At 37.8% G+C, this 17,245-nt stretch overlaps 1 protein-coding gene across 1 annotated transcript in view; it reads right to left on the reverse strand.

Annotated features, from left to right (window-relative positions):
* The window catches only part of TRHDE (thyrotropin releasing hormone degrading enzyme), a 205,094-nt gene that overhangs the window by 158,120 nt on the left and 29,729 nt on the right, over window positions 1-17,245 (reverse strand). The window contains exon 3 of the mRNA XM_058805431.1: window positions 8,225-8,351. Within this exon, the coding sequence (XP_058661414.1) occupies window positions 8,225-8,351 (127 nt within the window). The remainder of the gene's footprint in view (window positions 1-8,224; window positions 8,352-17,245) is intronic.

The raw sequence follows: 17,245 nt of genomic DNA on the forward strand, positions 1-17,245 counted from the left end.
CCTAAAACTGAAAACATGGAGAGTTAACAGGAACATTTCTTCAGTGCTGCAGGGGAAAAAAAAAGAAAACAAAAAATCAAAACCGATTGTTCTTCTTCTCACTCACTTTTAGCAATGATACTGATGTGAAAAATAAATAAATTCACACACTCCTAAAGGTCCTAATAGCCAGCCTGAAACTGATGGCAGGACTTTTGAAATTGCTGTGAAAAAAACTGCTACCTATGCAAAAGGAACAACACAACGCAAGTATTGTTAAAATCTTCTTTTAGTCTTTCTGCATGGAAGTTTTCATCTCAGCCATTCAGAGACTTTGAATAAGTGACAGAAGGTACAGATTAGCTCTGAAATTAAACATCCTAAATCAGTTTTCTAACTCCTCAAACAGCAGGCTTACCCCCTAAAGGAAGGAAGGCAAGGAGTTATGCAAACCCCAACAGCTCTAAGTGCCTCCTGTGAGGGAGAGATGCAGGACAAATATCTTTTAAGGCTTTCTTGCCTGTCTTGACCAAGGAAATAGGCTATAGTACAACTTTCAGGCTAAATAAAATTGTGCTTCTGAAACACAACTCTGAACAGACTTCTGAAAAAAGACTCTGAACATTGTCATAACATTACCTCTTCCAGAGCTGGAGATCCAATACAGTAACCATAGGGTTCAGCAAGCAAAACACTAGGGCTAAAACTGGTACAGAACACATTTTCAGACAGGAATGGCAAAACAGATTCCATTGTATTGATTTTTATTTCCTCTTAGACTCATTTCAACTTGTTTCTGAGTCCAGCCAGACACTGAGCTGTCTTCACTTTTCAAATCAAATGTGGGAGGCCAAAAACCACAATCCTGAATGAGAAGAAAATACTAGTGGAGGTTATTGCTGCTGTTGCTACTGAAGTATGTAAAACTACCTGTCTCAATCAATTCACACTAAAATTCTTAAAAAATAATAGAATTGACCTGTACTCAAACTGCACATGTTAAACAAAAAGTCTGAGTGAACTGTGTCAGTGTTTGATGTGGACAGTCCTATAATCTGCCTTTTTTTTTTTCTCACCAGCACAACACTTTGATTGTGCTGAGTTTCACTCTTCAGGACATCCTCTACTTCACATGCTAAATGCTAAGACAGAAAAAACAGGAGTCACCATACTATCCTTGTTCACACTCCTTCCATTTGAAACTGCAAGGTTAAATGAAAACTGGAACCTTAATAAATGGAACTTGAAATTATTTCAAGTTTGTCATATGACTATGAATCAAAATTACACATGAGCAAGTCAGCTGTAAACTTTCATATTTACTCAAATACCGTCATTATGAACACATTAGTCCATTACATATTACTCCATTAGCTCTGTTTGTAAATATACAGTTCTCTTGAAGGTGCTTTTTAAATAATGCCCAGTATATAAGACTACATTGGGGGACTACACGTTTCAGTAAGTCAACAACAGCCATTTCCTTTTCCACCCCAGGACAACATACTTGAGTAGATTGTGTAACAATTCTGTCTTATTTTAGATATAGATGGTGTCAGGTTTCTACCTCAATTCTGAGAGAAAAGGCCATTACTTTGTCCTTGGTACTCTAATTGATGTAGATCAACAGCATTACCTACTTCATTCAAACTAAATGCTATAGGTACAATTTTCAAAAGAAAAAAATCATGGTTTAGCAGATTCTACTGAAATCCAATCTTCCTGAACACTGCCCAAGGATTCACACATCCCTTTTCTTGAGCACCATCTAAATCTACCACAGTATCCTCAATGATATAATTTATCTTTTATCCAGACGCTTTTGTATTTGTTTTCCTGCCACGTAGCTCTGAGCTTTGCATGGTAACTTTCATATAGTGTCACACCATGCACAGAAAGTAACTCTCACAGTATCCTAATGACATATAGACCCTGTCCTATAATAAAAACTACCATTCATGATGCCTATACAAACATGAAGTTCATTGTGGAACAAAGACCTAAGCTATTCCTAGACACAGTCCTTTAAACTAAAGCTACAGTTACTGGTATAAAAGATCTCAGCTGCTGGTCAGTCTCCGATGAACCCTCTTGACTCTCCAACAGGTTATTAAAATTGTTCTGTAGCCTCTCTTAAAAATAAAATTAGTTCAAAAGCTGGACATGGTCAATCAGGTATGAGGGCTCTGCTCAGGCAAGTGAAAGGAACTATAATGAAAACTACTCCAGTCACAGCTTTGTAAAAAGCATTTTGGATTCATGTGCTTTTTAGGCGTTTAACCATCTCATACCAGGTGGAAGTTCAAACAGTTTTCTGGTGATTCCCATAATTTCTATGGGGTTTCTGTGCATCCAAGATCTCACTCCATTTCATAAATCCTACAGAAGTATTCACTTCATCTTTTATCAATCTAAAAATCAGAGATCAAATTTAAACTATCCAGATTAGTCTCCTCTCTGTGTAGCCAAAAGAGATACCTTTACAGGTACCTTCTCAGCCAAAATTTCTCCTAACTCACCATAAAATGTATCATTTTCTGAAGGCATCTGTATTTTTCACAAGGTAGAGAACTAAGAATAGACACTGCTGAAATTCAGTGCACCCACTTCTACACTGGTACTAACTGTTCAAATTACACATACTGAAGAGTAGCTTGGGAAAAATCTATTTACATTCAGATGAAGGAGTCTCCTGGCTCAAAAACAGCCCTGACATTTCCAGGGAATCTCCCACAATCCCACATGCTATTACCCTCTCATAATAGCATCACTCTCAGGTGTTGTTTTTTTCTTTTTTTCTTTTTTTTTTTTTTTTTTTGATTACTCATTTAAAAGCCAAGCTGATTTAGCAAAGTAGCCAGTGGGGACACTGTCAGACTGGGTCACCTTCTTTTTACTCTGGGATGACTGAATTGCTACTGGCAATAATACTCCTGGACACCTTCCTTATCTGAGAGGTATGGCTTCTATTCGTGTCACAGTTAAGAGGGAAGGGAAACCACAACATAATGAAAACATTCCATTCAGAACAGGATTATTTCCACCAGGACATTCATCTTTATTCTATATAAGGCTACTTTATTCCTATATGTAACTTTTCCCATCTCCTGCAAACAGTATCACACTTGCTATGCTAATGCAACAGAGAGATCAGGTACCCCTTAACAAACTTCCAAACCTGTTCAAATGCCCATTGTGAGCCATTTTAAACTCACTAATGGAAATAATTAGTTTATCATTTGAAATAGCTTAGAGCAATATAGTAAGTTGTAAGTGATGACTATTTTTTCCCTTCTTTGTTAACATTATACTATGGATTGATTTCCTATGTGGTTTGTTTCAGTTTAGTAATTCACAGTTCCTCTTCTAAATCAGTGCATTGTTCTGAGAAAACACATTGCTTTTCCCTATGGCTGGAGCTGAAATTTTTCACCCTGGTGCCCTGACCAGTTTCTGTTTTGAAGTGCTCACAGCTGAGAAATTTTAAAAAAGGGGAAAAAAAAAAAAAAAAAAAAAGCCCTCACATGCCAAAACCACACCCCAAAGGGACTAAGTGACACAGTTTCTCTGAGTAGGAATGATCTGTATCAACAACTAGTCCTCCATGGGCAGAAGCATTATGCTTTCTTCAAGTAGTTGGTCGAAGAAAATAGCAGGCTTCAACTGTGATGCCTAAACATGGGTGATAGCCCTAAATGAGATTTTCAAAGCTATTAAAAGGTAATAAATCCATGTTAAACTGTCAGATATGGGCCAGTCATGGCCCAATAGAATTTCATCTGAAAGCCAGCAGGACATTAGCTAAGAGTTCTCACGATACCCCATGGCATTTAACAGTACCAGTTAACTCTGTTTGGGCACATGAATCAAATTTTTAGTGCCTGCTATACTAATTAATGCTTTAATTTTATAGACAGAGAAGAAAAAACAAGCTATCATGCTTGGTGTTGTACAATAATTCCAGTTCAGAGCTGGTCAGGCGGCAGGAAGCCTTGCCTTGCTAGAGAGAAAGCATGAGGGTAGAATTGTGAAACATTTAGCATAACTTTAGCAGAGAATGCAGGCAACAACATAGAGGTTCACCCTACAAAGAGCAGCAGAGACAGAAGGAAGGACAAACAAAGGGGAAGAAAGCAGTAGCACAAGAAGTACTGATGAAGATGATGGAAGATCAAGTAGGGCAGAAGGCAACATTGCAATGAACAGGTCAGGAGCATGTCCAAGAGTCAAGCTAATAGTACTTAAGCACTTAAAGCAAAAGGAACAGTTAATCACTATCGCTCCCAGCAAGTCAGCTGGTTAAGATAACAACAACATCTCAACACATTTTCTCTGGCCTGCAATGACTCACACTGCATGAGGCAGCAGCAGTTCTCTCTCACCAAAATGTTCACTGTCAACCATGAGGGAATGGAACAGAGGTACATGAGTTTCTCTTAAAAATCAGAATGGAAACATTCCCCTGCTAAACTTCTTCAGTCTAATGCCTGAGTTATTTTCTATCTCATAAGAAAGAGTTTAAATTCTTCAGTGACATACTTTAAAAACTGATTCTTCCAAAAATACTGCATGAGCAAATGTTAATGGTCAAATCTAGCCTTCCATTGTGCAAATCCCTTGGATTGTGTAAATCCCTTGGAAAATCCTTTTCTGAGACCTTGCATTCACAATATCAAAGTGTTTTATGCAGCATAATGAAAAAAACCCATAAAATTTTTGTATGAAGTAGGTAATTAGTACCTCAACTACAACTGCAAAGGAAAAAAATCCCACCAAACAATAACCACATAAAATATATCAGATGGAACTACCAAGTTTACTACACAGCAAATCTAGAGAAAAAGACTTTCAGAAGTCGGAAATATATTTCACTTAGGGGTGTTGGTGGAGGAGAGGCTGGACAGGAGCCAACCTGGGCTGTATCAAAAGCAGTGTGACCAGTAGGGTGAGGGAGGGGGGAAGGGGATTCTGTCTCTCTACTCCACGCTCGTGTGACCCCTCATGAAGTGGAGTCTCGGTTGGAAAAGTCAGTCAGCCCCTCCACCTCAAACCATTTACAACTAAAGAATCACAGCTGTCCACATAGCAAGAGGGCTTGATTACATTTTCATTCCCCATAGTGTGACTCTGACCTTTGAAACCTCTCTTTTAAGGTGGTTTTTCTGTTTGTTTGGTTTTGGGTTTTTTTTCTTTTTAAATTTCTAAGCTCTGTGCACTTCAAAACATTAACTGGTCAGGGCTTCAGGGTGAAAAATTCAAGACCTCTCCAGTTGAAAGACCCTCATAAGGAAAAGCTCTATGCATACAAAGCAGTTTTTCGTGTAATGCAAACAGGATTAAAAACAACTATGTCACATAAATACAGAAATATTTTGTATTCACTAGTCATAAGAATATGATTAAAAATCCTTCTGCATATCTTTTCAGATTAAATAAAATTCCATAGTTTAGCCTGCGCCACTTTAACCAATGTTTACAATGATAGTATTATAGTCTTCGGAAAATCTATGTTTTGTTTAAAAGACACGATTTATTTTTCATAAATGAAATTCATATAAAAATTATTGGTTTAAAACCCTACACAAGCACCTTCCAGTTCAGAGTATGAACTGGAGAATAGAAAAAAAGCTACATGGTATGTAGAAGTTTTAACTGCGGAAATTGTGAATTCCAGTCAGAGAAATTCCCAATTCACATTCATTACCAGAATTCATATCAATGGGAAAACAAATCTACTTTTCCAGTGCATTCAGAAGGCAGTACAGATCATATAGGATATAAAAAACCTTAGCCACAGCCATCTGATTGCATGCAAGCACAGCAAAAAACCCTGGTCACCACCAGCCAGGTAGTCAAGATCAACAGGAGGAATTGGTTCCTGTAGAGAACACGGGCTGATGTATTACAAACTCAAGTAAGGAGCACTAGTTTCAAATGCCTTGGAAATGGACCCCAATGACTCAGAAGAGAAAAAATGAACAGAGATCTTCCTGATACATCTAAAGAGCCTAAATGTCCTCATACTCCTACCATATAGAGAGCTCAAATGGACGACCACACAGATGACAAAGTGCTTTGTGGGTGGCAGGTCCCTTGTCCAGGGAGAATCACCTGTAGTTCCAACTCTAAAACACAGACAGCCCCACAGACAGCACCGACACCAAAAAGGTCTCACCCAATAGCCAGTACAGCACCTCCATAGTCAACTGGTCAGTATTTCAACAAAATTATTTTGTAAATATAAACTGCATTTTCAACAAAAATAATTCCATTTGGTTAAGTTTTTTCTTGTTAGAACTGAAAAGTACGTGAAACATTTTTTTTTAAATCTGTTTGAAACAGAACATTTTCCATAAAACTGTTGACATTAAAAAGCTTTCCAAAGTACATTCCTCATTTTTCACTCCCACTTTCACATTTAGAAGTGAAATTAAAGACTTCTGAAATGCCCTGCTGAAGAAAACATGCTCGTTTTTCTTAAAACCATAATAAAGTACTCAATCCTTTGCAGTGCTGACAGCAGTAAATCAGATGAGTCCTAAGTTTTTGGAGAGCCCAGGTGCAGTTTTAGTATCAACACATCTACCTGATGCACATGCTTTTTCCATTGCTGTCGTTAATGCTGTTTTGTCTTTTCAGTTGGGAAATTCTTCAATACTACTGCAAAATCTCTATCATAGACAGATTACATTATTAACATTTTTAGTCCTTCTATTCACCCATCAGACTACTGGTCCCTAACTTTCTAAACTTTGATATTTTTTTTACAAGTTTTACAAGTCTTCACATAATATTTCCTATTAACAATTTTACTGCAAATATTTGATGAAAAAATACAACTTCACTTGTGACTATTCTTCCTGTTCTGTTCCAAAAAGATCCAAATTGAAATATATTCACTTACAATTAGATATTTTTAAAAGATATGCCACAGCACAATGACAATGGATATAGCATGTTGGTTTTAAAGACCATATGCTACAGTTCTGAAAGATACTCTGAAGCAGATACAATTACTAGCACTGGTGCCAGCTGGCATTCCCAATAAACTACCTGTAGTAATGATGTTTGGATATTTAGATGACCTTTAAGATCCCTTCCAACCAAAACCATTCTATGTTCATCTTTTCTATTCAACAAGTTCTTGATTATATTTTCTCCCTCTGAATTTATGCCCCCTGTAAGCCTAGTACTTCCTTTACAAAGCTTTATTAATATGTTTGAAGACATAAATGAAAGTATACACAGAAAGTTTGTGTATACTTAAATAGGCCTTATGCCTGTAACCTGTTATTAAAAGACACCAAGGAATAAATGCCACAACATACTTAGAAAAATATTCATGCAATACCCTCATCTAGAAACATCAATTACATTATCTATCTCCTACACCATTAGCTGTAAGTCCAATAAACCTACTCAGCAGGTAAGGGATTTAATGAAATAAACCCCGACTTCCTGGGAGGATCACCTGTGGTTCTAACTCTAATACTTCTGATCAAATACATGCTCTCTTCCTGCTGCTGAGCAACAGGCTCTTCTGAATCTTTATCAAACATGCTCCAAAGGAGGGAGGGCGTAATACTGTGGAAAGTATTTAAACGAGTAGGAGACCAACTGATTGTGGTGAAAGGGAGGATGAGAAGAAGCTATATTTTAAAAATAATATAAATTCATGGGGTTTACATTTAAAAGATCACAGTAAAACAAAATCACAGCACTTTTTTCAACAAACAACAAGACAATAAGCTTCTCTACTAATCATCATTATTAAGCCATATAAGCCATAAAATCAAAAAAGAAAAAAAACAGGACCACAGTCTTGCACTGCTACAGGTTGCCAGTTTCCACAAATATTTTCACTTCTGTTCCCCATTTAAGGCTGAGGCACCAAGGTGCAAGCATTACAGAACAAACATCTTCCAGTGGCTATCTCAGAGGAGTAAGGACCTAAACTGACAACATCAAAAAAACTAAGAAAAACTGAGCCCACTTATCAGTGAAAGGTCTCAGGTTCTCTACCCATTGTCTAACAAATGTAAATACTGACTGCTTCCTGCTCCTTTCATTTCCAGGTTGGAGAAAGCATATTTTGGTTTCCCTTCCTCCACAAGGAAAAATTTCTTATTTACTGATCCTCCTAAATTAACCCAAACATTTAACTTGAAATCTAATACATTACATTCCTTTAGCTGACTTAATCCCTCATTTCTGGGTTAACTTCACATTCTTTGGGAAATCTTACCCAATTTTGGCAGGGAATAGGGCACTTTAAAATAATCTTCATAAAACTCAATGAGTCTCCTTGTAATATTTAGAGCATAGTCCCCTGATCCTCTTCGGATTGCATCAGGCCTTGCATATAACCGTACCTGTTAAAAAACAAAGCAAAAGTCCAATTTCAGCATCTGCCTTTTACACCTATCCTACCAGAAGAGGTGAATTAATTACTTTATGGTCGCTATAAGGTGGCAGGATTATTCCCTTAAATGTATGACAATCATTCCCAAATATGATTGTCATACATTTGTCAAGTCATATCATAGTTGAAAACCAGAACTACCACAATTAAAGTTACAAAGTTCAGAAGTCACAATCTCCTACTTATTTGTGTTGCCAAGTAAAAATCTTGCACTCTTGTATCAAAATAAATATTCGAAGAAAATACGTGTGTTTGTTAGAGATATGATGGAAGAGTGGATTAGTATAATGGTTCTCTGCCTACACTGAATGTAGGCAGGATGCAGTGACTCAGTAGGAGAGAAGTTCATGGTCTGTTAAAGGCATATTATATCAAACCCTGGAAATATTAGCAGACTGTGAAGAAAAAAAATAATCGTTCTCTTTTCTCCTCTCCAGCAGTGACACTGTTACCCTCGATGAGCTATGGGAAGACTGCAAAAACGACCATTTCTAAGCTCATTCATGTACACAAACAATTAACATTCCTGAAACCTCCATGACTGCTTCAGGCTTCTGTTTCCAGAAAGCTGTAAATTAAAGCTGTTTGTATAAGCCACAGACTGCTCTGTTCAGTACAACACAGCTCACACATTTTAATACCTGGAGTGAACCAAGTGAACAGAACTCACCTTCATAATTCAGCATTCAAGTGTGGCCCTGATTCGGGACATAGCAGAAATTACTGCCAGGTTATTATTTCTTCCTTGTCCTTACAGTCTGTAGCAATTCCTTCATGCAAAGATGACACAGAGCCTACAACTGCTAATCAAGATGGGGACAGAAAGGAGAACCACTTTTTGTCCTCTCTCCTCATACCCTGCCTGATGGAAGCAGCACGTCCTTTGTCTCTAGTGACTGTGACAGAAGGTCTCTCCCCACAGTTCATAATGACCTGATGTAAATGAGACTCTCCCAAAGGTCAATCCTAATAATAATATCTGACTCGCCAGTACTTTCTGTGGTAGGATTAAATCCCAGCCAGGGCTCCCAAGGAAAGCAGTAGTGCAGAAATCAGAAAGTAACAATGCAAACATGAAGGAGAAATATCAGCTTTGGAATGTTTCTAAATGCTCTACTCTGGATTAAGAAAAGCCAATGGGATTTTTGGCTTCAGTGAAAGTATTACCAATATCAAGTATTGCTTTACTGCTCTTTTCCTGAAGCAGTTCAGCTATCCAAGTGGAAACCAGATATCAAGCCTAAGTACAGTGTACCTGCAATTCTCTTTAAACCCACTGCCTCTTGAGTTTCAGTATGGAGACACATTATTTGCTTCATTACAATGTCTATCTTCATATTTAATCTTTGTGTTGTATTAGACTCAATGTACAATCAACCATATAGTTATCATTCATAACATAAAATAGGTACTGGTGTAACCTGATGAGATATGTAATAAAGCAGACTCCTTATAATCACTACCTGAAAGCACATAGATCATCATCTGCACTCCTCCAAATACTATTTTTATTTATTGCTTCCTTTCAAAGTTAACAGTAACGTGTACATTGAAATGTTCCCTTATCTACTAAACTAAATACGGGTTTAAAAAACAAAACACGTATTAACCACAGAGTTTATGGAAGGATGTTAAGAATCACAATTAGATTTGTGATGAACACTGTTTTGTATCATTAAACCTTTATACACAATTTTGCATAATTGCTTTACTGGCACAGTTGACTGTATCAGCAAATTAGGGAAAAAAAGAGTCAACCAAGTATGCAAAAAATCATTCAATTTGACAGTGGCCAAATCTGTCCATAATAAGAAAGAGGACAACAGAAGGGAAGAAAATAATAAGGAAATAGAAGAAAAATCAAGGTTCAACTTACTGCATTACAATGAATGTCTCCTGGCAAATATAGAAAAGGCATGTAATGGTGTCTGAGATGGAGCCAAGGTACAAAAGCTGCAATGCTGCAAACTCTCATTTGTCTCCTGCCTAATGCTGAATGTAGTTTTATTTTGCCCATAAAGTTTCCCTATGTGCCCCTCTGCCTGCCCAGAATAGCTCTGGACTGCCAGGCCTCCATGGCTCACACCAAGGTCACCTATAAGCTGGAACACAGTTCAGAAACTACCCACACCTTTGTCCAGGTCTCTCAGGGGCTTTGAGGCAATAGATATTGTCAAAGCAGTCAACCATCTTCAAACACTGGGTCTTGCTTCTGCCTTTCACCCAGCAACCACCGAGCATGAAACGTATGGAGAACCTTGGACACACCACTACAGCCCTACCCCGGCCTCAGAAATTCCCTCTTGGTCAGCAGAGGGCTACCACAGGCAACAAACAGTCTGTGACACTGCCTACCTGGCTAGCTGCTTTGGATGGCACATTCTGGTCACATTAGGTGCCATCACAAAGTGAGGAGCTTGGTCCAGAATTCAGTCTAAAGGTTGGCACCTATAAGTTTGAAACTGAAGCCCCTAACTTTCACACACTGATGTTTCTTTAATGTATTTGGGCTTATTTTGACCATATCTTACTTCCAAATCCATCAAATAGGGACTATATTATTTCCTTAGTTTATAAGATTTTCAGTCAAAAGTAATTCAGTTTTTATATTGTACTCCAAAGAGGAACTTAAGTAAACAGAATGACAATTAAGACATGAGATTTATTTACAATAATTTGTTTGCTTCCTACTTGCATTTCAAAAGACAAGTGGGTAGTGTTACTTTAAAACTACATTGGACTGAACAACAATGCCGAATTTTTATTTATTTTCCCACAGGCTGTTTGACCACTGTCCTAAGATCTTGATTTTACAGTAATTTAAATAAGAGAAAAAACAAAGTTTTCCGCAGGGTCGGCCTAAATATATAACTACAAAAGGCAAACAGGTTTCCAGTATAAGTGCATCATTCATCACTCACCACAATGGCACCTACTGCCCTGCAAATAGTATTAATGCTCTTCTTCATAATCTTTGCAAGATTAGGTTAGACTATTATTTTCATGTGAGAAAGTGGAGACCAAAGAGAGACTAAGAGTAATTCTGGGTGCCTATCTTGACACTTGTCAATGTCAAGTCTATTTAACAGTTTTATTGCACTTAAAGCACTGTTCCCATTATATCTTACTGCAGTGGTGAACACTTTATCAAAGTTTTGGCCACAGGTGCTTTAGTTTGGGCATTCATGAAATCAGCAATACATGATTAATGACTAAATGAGATTCTGTCAGTTTATGTGATTTACTTGGCATCCCACAGCAACTCTGGTGGCAGAGGCAGGGAAGGAATTCAAAGCAGGCATTCATGCTTGTGACCACTTAACAACCTGCACCAAGTACCTTCCACATCTGGGAATTAATAAGGTAGGTTCTGTTTGGACAACAGGTATATGAACAGAACACTGTTGGTCTTCTGATGCAGTCATAAGCATCCATTGAAAAATATCAGAAAAATGTTATGAAGAATCATATTTGTAATGACACTGCAATAATACCTAAAAATATAACAAAGTTTACACGTTTAACTCAAATTCTGAGGGTTTTTCTTAGCTCTCTCACATCTACATTTGCAACCATTACCAATTTTTCAACAGGAGTTTTGACTACAAAGAAAAAAAACCCAGCCCTCTCATTTCTCCCTCAAATGGAACCAAACTGACTGTCTCCTTCCTATCACATGTTTGACCAACTAGGTTTGTGCCTGCAGCCCTCCAAACCAGATCTCCTCTTTATAAGATACTTGTTAAAAACTCTGAAAGTTATTAGACATTCTAAATGAAATCTCAGCAACATAAATTTCCTCATTCTTTTCTAAAGTGGGCAAAAATGCGAGTTGTTTCCCCTTGTTTGCCTTCCAGAGGCCTGGAGTAGTTTCATAATAACTTTAAATAAACTCAATATCAGCCACACTTAGACAATATCTAAAAAAAAAATTCATTGTGAAGTATTACTTTAAAAATATTAGTAACCTTACTCAGGTTCTTAGAATTATTTTGGAAGCATTAGCAGAAAAAGTACTAAAATATTCCTGAAACTTGTATGGTAAATTCCTTGTATTTCTTATAAGTGATCAACAGCCTACTCCTCTATAGTTAGTCAAAATTATTTGCTATAAAACAGCATACTTTTACAAACAATTTGTAAATATTGCAACATTTTCTCTAGTCTGTCTCGGTATTTCAGCATCTGCTACATAAAATAAGTTGAAGAAATTTTAAAATATTGGCAATACCAGGTTGCCAGAACAGATAAATGTGGTTGTAAAATAAAAACTGTTTCCCACAGAGAGTCATGATATATGCTAAGAAATGTGCAACATACTTAAAACAAATCTCATCTAACTGAAGTCAGGTTATTACAGAGCATGAGAAAAATCTTCCTATCTACAACAGGTAAAAATTATCCATCAAAAAGAAAGCTAGCACTTGAAAAGAGAGATTTTCTTGTCTTATTACCTCAGAGCACTTCCAAAAAATATGAACTAGTAACTATATACACTGGGTAAAATTCTGAGAAGTACAACTCTAGACAGCAACACACACCTTAATTTCTAGAGAATAGCAGGTTCACCAAAATTGTTTCTGTTGTACCAAAGACTAGTGATAATTTTACCATGTAAAAAAACAGAGGAACAGAATAAAAAGAAATAGAATTGTTCTATTTTGAAATTTTAAAATCACTACTTTTCTCTTTCTCTTTTTTTTTTTTTTTTTTTTTTTTTTTTTTTTTTTTTTTTGCATTAAAAGTTAAGTGAAAAGGAGCAGAGGATTAAACAGATGACAAATGGTAAGGAAAAACCTGCAGTAATTTTTTCACACTGTATGAAATACTTTGGATCAAACCAAAGGGTTTGTACAGTTCTGTAGGTTGAAAGAATATGGAATACATTCAGCATTTTGATCACAGCAACAAAAATGGAAAATTCATTATTTACATGTGTCTAATTGCAGAAAGACTGTGTTCCAACATTCTCCCATACATGAATTCACTGCAGATAAAGGAAGACCGGAGAGAATGGCACGATGTTCTTCCTCTGGCACTAGAGGAAACCTTTGCCACAAGCCTGCCAACCTGCTTTCCCAGGGAATTAAGGAAGTTGACAACCAGGCAGAAGTCAGCATGTTACAGTAAGAAGTCTGCATGCCTGAAGCACGCCATACACCAGAGCCCACCTCTTACTGTAGAATTAAATATGCACATCTTTGAAACCTCTGTTTTTGCAATGGTGCTATGTTTTTAGGGGAGCATCACCTTGCTTCATATCAAGACATTTGTATTCTTTTATTTATTGCTATAGTAAGGTTTACTAATCACAATAATCCTAGTAAAGTTTACTGATGACAATAATTCTCTACAATAGTCTGCATTCATTCTGCAAGGCATCTTTTCTTTAAATGTTTAGCCATCTTTTCCATGTCTTAAGACCACTCCAATTGCCATCACTGTCATCCCCTATGCCCTGGGGGGAATCACAGCTCACTGGATGAAAAATCCTGCTCCAAGGAAATAAAGTGGACCTCTATTTTAGCAAGGAAAGGCTTGTGAAAGCAGATGGCTCATTGGGCTCTGAAGAGCTAAAACAACATCTGCTGACTTCAACTGAATGACTCCTGTTAACTACAGGGGCTTTCAGACATTATGGAGACATGACTGGTCCAGCCTCTGGGCTAGGGACACTTCTACCAAGGCAATCTTCACCAACAGCATCTGCCATGTGTACAGTCCCTGTTTTTAGATCACCACTCAAGCAGTCCTTGTTAGTCAGTTGCACAGTAAGAAAAAAAAAGGAAAAAAAAATTTCTTTACATACAGGACTGTGCTTGGCTGTGGCCACTGATAGTTCAGATCATGCAAAGCAGGACTGGATCTCACACTTCTATCTCGTGCTATAAACAGCTTTCTGAATCTTGAAAACAGCCTGATGCAGGATTTACACAGGGGTAACTACTGCTGTATCTCTGTCACAGAATCAGGTACAACAAGGTCAGCTTTGAGGCCGACAAGGAGAGAAGAGGCATGTATAATCCTAACCCTTGGATGACACCATCAGAATTCACAGATATTGCCAACCATCTCACCACACAAAACCACTCCCAAAGGTACCCACATAGAGAGCCTTTTCCCACCCCTGAATGCTGTCACATCACATAGGCATGTGGAAGCAAAAGAGAGTTGAGCCTTGCTCTCATTTAGCTTCCCACAATTGGAGAGATGCTGATCTCTCCAAGCAAACAGGGCTAATGTTCCAAAGCTAGCACATACCTGTTTTGCTAATGTCTAGGTGTCCTCTTCTCCCTTCTGTCTTTGATCCATCTTGTTACATGTACTTAAGTCTGAACAGACAGAGCAAATGCGAGCATGGAAACTGAGCCTAAGTCTGGTGACAACCATAAGTCTTGTTTTCTCAGGCAAGCACTGATTAGGTAACCTTGTATCAACACAGGAATTCACTTCACAATTAACGATAGTTATCCCTTCCACCTACTGCCCACAGAATTAAAAGTAACTTTGTCAGGTGTTTCAAAGGAGCTTGGAGTGCTTTCCCATTATGAAACAGATGTTTCTGCTCATCAACTGGTGTCAGCAAAGCCATCCTGGGAATAATGTCTCTTCTTTAATCCCTTCCTCAAAGCCAGGAGGCTCCACACAAAGCACTGCTCTTGGGAGGCCCCTCCAGATAAGCTCCAGCTCCAGATAAGCTCTATGCGACTATACCCCTAGGCTTAGTCCAGCACTGGTACATTTGGGATATTAGAATGATTTTAAAATCTCAGTTCAGAAAGGGCTTATGTGTTAGTTTAATTTCAAATACATGTTTAACCTCAGACATACCTTTACATGTTATAGATACAGAAGGCCCTAGTATTACAATAGAGCAGCACTTAAGAATTTTATAAAGGCCAATTAATAGTGTGTTGCTCTTTATTTCATCTGCAGCATCTTCAGCAGTGACACTCTCAGCTAAAAAACACATGCATTGCCTCTGTACTTAAGTGCTTCGATTTACTTGATAATCTGAAATCTTTTATAGATATTTTGCTCACTGACTATTTTAGGCACAGGTATTGTTTTTACCATTGTTACAGAGATAAAGATAGGGTCACATCACACATTCAATACAGCAGACACACGTCTGGATCCAACAGCCATGGCTGTGAACTCCCTGGATCACTTCTGCAACCAAGGCATTGCATCTCAAATGGGCTTTTAAATGTAATAAATTCAAAATAAATAACAGTTCACTACACACACAAATAAGCTACAGGCCAGGTTCCACTAAGAATACGTATGAATTGTTCCACATGTGCATGCACATATCTCCACAAGTTTTGTGTGGTGCAAATGCAATAAATTTTACAACACTGATAAGTAAAGGAAAGAGAGAGAGAGGTAGCTGTATTGAAATATCAATTCTGCTGTAGTGAACATAGTTAGATGTGATAATGGGAAGAAATTACCGAAGAATGCCTTTTTTCAATCTCCTATTCATTATTCATCATGGGCAATACTCAAAAAAGACTGCACGATAATGAAATGTGCTTACTGAATACCGAAGGAACAGCTCACCTTTAAAAGATGATTTTACTCCAAACTGAGCAGTCACACACAGCACTGCATTGAGCCTTTTTTGAATATAAATAAAACAAAACATGTTTAAAAATTTGAAGAATTGTCTTAGAGTTTGCTGAAATCAATGAGCATTCAATGACCAGATACTTAGGAACAACCTCTGCAAGAGACTGGATGGAACTCTTTTTTTATAGTAAGCAAACACAGTCTTGGAATCCTTATTCCAGATTCAGTTAACAGACCAGTTAAAATAAGAGAAGCCATTACTAAAGATAAAGTGTAAATGAAAGAAATGGTCACTGAGGGAATAACAGTGGTGGAGAGATGTCTCAGGGCATTAGGGGGGCCAGAACATTGTTGCAGGGCAAGGCAAAGAGGCTTTGAACAGAAATAATTTATATTCCTGGACAAAAACTTGTAGCATGACCCTGAAGGAGAAAGAAGTGAGACAAACTTTAGGAGTTCTAGGTGACAGTGGGCAAATGAGGAATATTAAGCAAAAAAGACTGCCAGGTATTTTCAGAGTTGTGAAAGAGGGAGGATAGTTTTGTGCAGCCCCTTTCTAAGTAAACATGACCACATGGGACAAGCATCTAGTTGCCTCATCAATTCCTCATCTGAACCAAAACAAATGCAACTGCTCCAGCCAAAGGTGTAACAATATATTCTACCAGGAGGCAAAACTGTCACGCAGATACGCAGCAATTTCTAACTTGAGATCATAAAATACTTTGGAAAGTTAACGAGCTGCACTCACATATAAATCCAACCAGTGCTCAGCTGGCATACAATAAAATACTGGCTATGCCACTGACCACAGTGCCATTAAGATTAATTTAGAGCACTTAGAATCTCTATCATCTTGTTGAAATGGCTCAGGGACAGAAACTGAACATGTTAACAACTAATGTAGAACAAATGTAATTACAGACACAATTTCATAGCCATTTCAGCCAACTAAGACTGCCACAATCTCACCACCACATACTCAGTCATTTGGGCTCAACTATTCCATCAGCACTGGACTTCATCTCCTCTCACATGAGGAGAACTGTCATCTCTCAGATGAGTCAGCTAACTATGACAGGTGGGTAGTGTCCACATAGCCCAGCTTACTCACCTGGCCACCACAGGTTCAGTGCTAGAAAAAGCATGAGAAAGCATTTGCGGAGAGAAGAGAGGACCGTGACAGACTGCTTACAGATTAATTCAAATTATTACAGAACTTCAACCTACAAACAAGGTTCAAGTTCTTCCAAAGTGGTACTGTAGGGA

The sequence above is a fragment of the Ammospiza caudacuta genome, chromosome 5 (genome assembly GCF_027887145.1).
Source record: "Ammospiza caudacuta isolate bAmmCau1 chromosome 5, bAmmCau1.pri, whole genome shotgun sequence".
NCBI classification, from domain to species: domain Eukaryota; kingdom Metazoa; phylum Chordata; class Aves; order Passeriformes; family Passerellidae; genus Ammospiza; species Ammospiza caudacuta.